This window comes from Larimichthys crocea, chromosome XIII, assembly GCF_000972845.2.
Source record: "Larimichthys crocea isolate SSNF chromosome XIII, L_crocea_2.0, whole genome shotgun sequence".
NCBI classification, from domain to species: domain Eukaryota; kingdom Metazoa; phylum Chordata; class Actinopteri; family Sciaenidae; genus Larimichthys; species Larimichthys crocea.
Genome location: NC_040023.1, coordinates 48,688,894 through 48,693,217, shown reverse-complemented (window position 1 = coordinate 48,693,217; position 4,324 = coordinate 48,688,894). Strand labels below are relative to the sequence as shown.

Here is a 4,324-nt window from a genome sequence, read left to right as displayed (position 1 = left end):
TATATATAGAGTGCTTCATGTCTCCTACCAGCAGGGGGCGCTGCTGCTGCTGCTGTGCGGTGGTCGAGCTCTCTTTGATGTTTGGACTCTCAGTCACCATACTGTACACACCGTCAGCGCCCTGCACACACACAACGTCCACACAACGTCCACACAACAGACACACAACGTCCACACAACAGACACACACACAGTTAATCTCAGACTTTATTTTGAAAATTCCTACTAAAAGTGGTGTCTTTATTTTGAAAGCGAGCTGACCTGAGCAGCAGTGGATTGTGGGATATTTATGCGTGGCTGAGGCAGTGGTGGCATCCTGTTCTGGTTCTGGTCGTGAGGCGTGTCTGGACCGGGCTGACCTCCTCCTGACGTCTGCCTGTGGGGGGCGGGGACCCGCTGCAGGTTGATGGCGGCCTCCACCGCCTGAAACAGGAAGTTCCCTTGTTTGGTGTCGAACTCAAAACTCCCCTCCCCAGAATCACAGCGCCGCCCCGCCTCGAAGGAGAAGGAGGTCTGAAGACAGACAGAGGACAGACAGGTGAGACAGGTAAACAGGCCTCACAGGTCACACTGTGGGGACCTGCTGTCTTTATGGGGACATATCGTGTGTGTGTGTGTGTGTGTGTGTTTGTGTGTGTGTGTGTGTGTGTGTGTGACCTTGTCTCGTCCGAAGCGGCGCAGGTATCTGTACGGCCAGGTGAGCACGATGTCTCCGGTCTTATCGATCAGATGAAGAGCATCCACATCGGCTCGCAGGACGCCGTCTCCTTTGAGTCTGCAGCGATCCGACGCCTCTGTCCTCCGAACACACACTCTGAAGTCACGCACTGACACACACACACACACACACACACACACACACACACACACCCATGATGTCAGCATGATGTCATCAACAACTGAAACGACTGGTCGATTAATTGTATACGTCGATGAGATCAGAGAACATAAAACCACCAGAAGAATGAACTTTATTTAGAAAATACTGAATATTTGACTCTATCGAAGAGTGCTGACTTTATTTTGAAAGGTCGTAGAGATGAATGACGAGTTCATTAAGACAGAATAATTCTAAAATAAAGTCCTCGTGGTCACGGAGGACTTCCTGGAGTCCCACATGGCTCCATGTTCGGTCCTCTTCTGTTCAACGTTTACACGCTAACACTAAGATGATTAGAAGTCGTAACACGTCACATCTGCACAGACGACACAGCCCGGGTCAGAACCCAGAACACACTGAAACATGAATATTCAGACAGAAGAACAACCTGAGAACAACTTCAGAGTCTGACGTCAGAAACATAAAGTAACTACAGTCAGACCTCGTTACCGCTCTGCCTGCAGCTGGTCCAGAGTTCTGATGAAGACCACAGAGCTACATGACCTCCAGTAAGAACCAGTTTTAGATTTGAGATTCTGTTTAAAGCTGAACGAGCTCGTCAGGACTCGGCACAGAGACCACTGGTGTCCTCTTTCACATCATAGGTTTGATTTATTCTTTTGTCTTGTGTTTGAAGTTTCTGTCGTTGTTCTCTGTGATTTCTGAATAAAGTTCATTTCATTGAAGATGATGACGATCATTTCAGGTGAGTTAACGAGGGTCACGTTCAGAAGTTGGTGGCTCAGCTGTTTCAGCAGAGGATCGTTGGTTCGATTCCCGGCTCGTCCATTCTGCATGTTGAAGTGTGTTTGAGCTGCTGCGTCACTGAACGTGTGACGGTGCTATGGAAGTACATGTACCATGCAGTACATGTACCATGCAGTACAACAGGAAGTACTCACAGAGTACATGTACCATGCAGTACATGTACCATGCAGTACAGCAGGAAGTACTCACAGAGTACACACAGAAGGATGTTAGACGTGCTGAAACACACACAAATTTGACACTGTGTCTGTGTGTGTGTGTGTGTGTGTGTGTGTGTGTGTGTGTGTGTGTGTGTGCGTGTGTGTGTGTGTACTGAAGTGTCAGTGAGGGTGTGTTGACACCTTCTCAACTCATCTATGACAGCAGCAGTTAACATGTGACACACAGAGGAAGCCACACACACACACACACGGTGTACAGGTGTGTGTGCTGCAGGTGTGTGAGGATGTGGGGAAACAGTAGCAGCTTCAGCTTCTTCACATCATGACCTCAATTATACACAAATGTTACTACTGTGTTACTGCAACGCTGCAGGAACGTTAGCGTGTGTGTCTGTGTCTGTGTGTCTGTGTCTGTGTGTGTGTCTGTGTGTGTGTCTGTGTGTGTGTGTGTGTGTGTGTGTGTGTGTCTGTGTGTCTGTGTGTGTGTCTGTGTGTGTGTGTGTTTCTGTGTGTGTGTCATCAGGACGTCAGCTGCTTCATGTTCGACTTTTTCAGTTTGACAGACCAATGATGTTTGTCCCGGAAACAGTCTGCGTGACACATGCTAACAGACTGAGCTAACAGACTGAGCTAACAGACTGAGCTAACAGCAGCTAACAGACTGAGCTAACAGACTGAGCTAACAGCAGCTAACAGACTGAACTAACAGCAGCTAACAGACTGAGCTAACAGACTGAGCTAACAGATTGAGCTAACAGCAGCTAACAGCAGCTAACAGCAGCTAACACACTGAGCTAACAGCAGCTAACAGCAGCTAACAGACTGAGCTAACAGCAGCTAACAGCAGCTAACAGCAGCTAACAGACTGAGCTAACAGCAGCTAACAGCAGCTAACAGACTGAGCTAACAGCAGCTAACAGACTGAGCTAACAGACTGAGCTAACAGCAGCTAACAGACTGAGCTAACAGACTGAGCTAACAGCAGCTAACAGTAGCTAACAGACTGAGCTAACAGACTGAGCTAACAGCAGCTAACAGCAGCTAACAGACTGAGCTAACAGCAGCTTACAGACTGAGCTAACAGCAGCTAACAGCAGCTAACAGACTGAGCTAACAGCAGCTAACAGCAGCTAACAGACTGAGCTAACAGCAGCTAACAGACTGAGCTAACAGCAGGTAACAGCAGCTAACAGACTGAGCTAACATGAGCTAACAGCAGCTAACAGACTGAGCTAACAGCAGCTAACAGACTGAGCTAACAGACTGAGCTAACAGACTGAGCTAACAGCAGCTAACAGCAGCTAACAGACTGAGCTAACAGCAGCTAACAGACTCAGTGGGCCGAGTTTTGAACTCTGCAGCCTCTCAGATGAAGTTAGCAAACCAAGCTAATGAAACAGTGACTGTGTGATCAGCTGATTTACCGTAAACAAATGTTGTGATAACGTGTTGAAACGTTCAGATAACCGTTCAGTCTGTGTTTGGTGTGAGTTACTCTGCGGCCTGCTGACTGTATCCTGTGGCCGCCTGTGTCTTTGTATCTGACACGTTAGCACTGATCTTTATAAAGAGGCGGCTTCAGGTCGACCTCATTACAGCACCGTCACCACCACCTAAATATGAAGTGACACCGTCACCACCACCTAAGTCACCACCACCTAAATATGAAGTGACAATCAGAGTGAAGATGAGTCGAAGCAGCGACTCAGAAAACGTCCAAACCACAGAACGAGCTGAACGCAACTTCCTGCTGAGAAACAGGAAGTTTGTCCTGTCAAGATAAAAGCTGAGGTCGGCCTGCAGCCGCCGGTCACTGCAGCTCTGCAACACCCTGAACCACACACACACACACACACACACACACACACACACACACACACACACACACACACCACAGCAGGAACTCACAAAGTTTCCACTACACAACAATACACACAGAGTGTACTAATACATGATGTCAGTGGAAAATCTTTCATTCGCAGTAAAAGCTGCTAAAACTGCAAAGTCTAGCTACTAAAGTACTTCATGTACTTCATGTACTTCATGTACTTCATGTCTGTTGTGGAGAAGTTGCTGAAGTCAAAGGTCAATGGTCAGGAGTTCAGAAAGTGTTCAGGAGCCTCTGATGTCTGATGCTGTATTATTTATTGACGCTTGATCAAGGAGAATTAGAGACACTCTCAAAGTTCATCAGAAGTGCCTGAGTCGGTCTCACATTCTGCCCAACTCATCCTGGTGGATCGACTTTAAACCCCAAGATAACAGCACAAATACTACACGCCCAGAATGAGTCACAGAGAATGTCTTTACCCATGGAGGTGTTATTGTCAGCATGTTCTAGTCTGGAGACACAGATGTCTGTTTACGCAGATTGGAACGTCAACAACAAGCTATCTATTATGTCTATGAAGGCAGCAACAGGTCTCTGTGACCCTGGACACCACAGTGTTGAGATAGACTGGCACCTACTGTTCCCAACCAAAGACAAACAACTGATACTGCTGAGGACCTCAAG

At 47.5% G+C, this 4,324-nt stretch overlaps 1 protein-coding gene across 1 annotated transcript in view; it reads right to left on the bottom strand.

Moving 5' to 3' along the window:
• Positions 1-4,324, bottom strand: part of dok2 (docking protein 2) — an 11,593-nt gene that overhangs the window by 1,220 nt on the left and 6,049 nt on the right. Inside the window, exons 5-7 of the mRNA XM_027286428.1 lie at positions 658-827; positions 262-513; positions 29-121 (exon numbers count right to left, since the gene is read on the bottom strand). Of these exons, the coding sequence (XP_027142229.1) occupies positions 29-121; positions 262-513; positions 658-827 (515 nt within the window). The remainder of the gene's footprint in view (positions 1-28; positions 122-261; positions 514-657; positions 828-4,324) is intronic.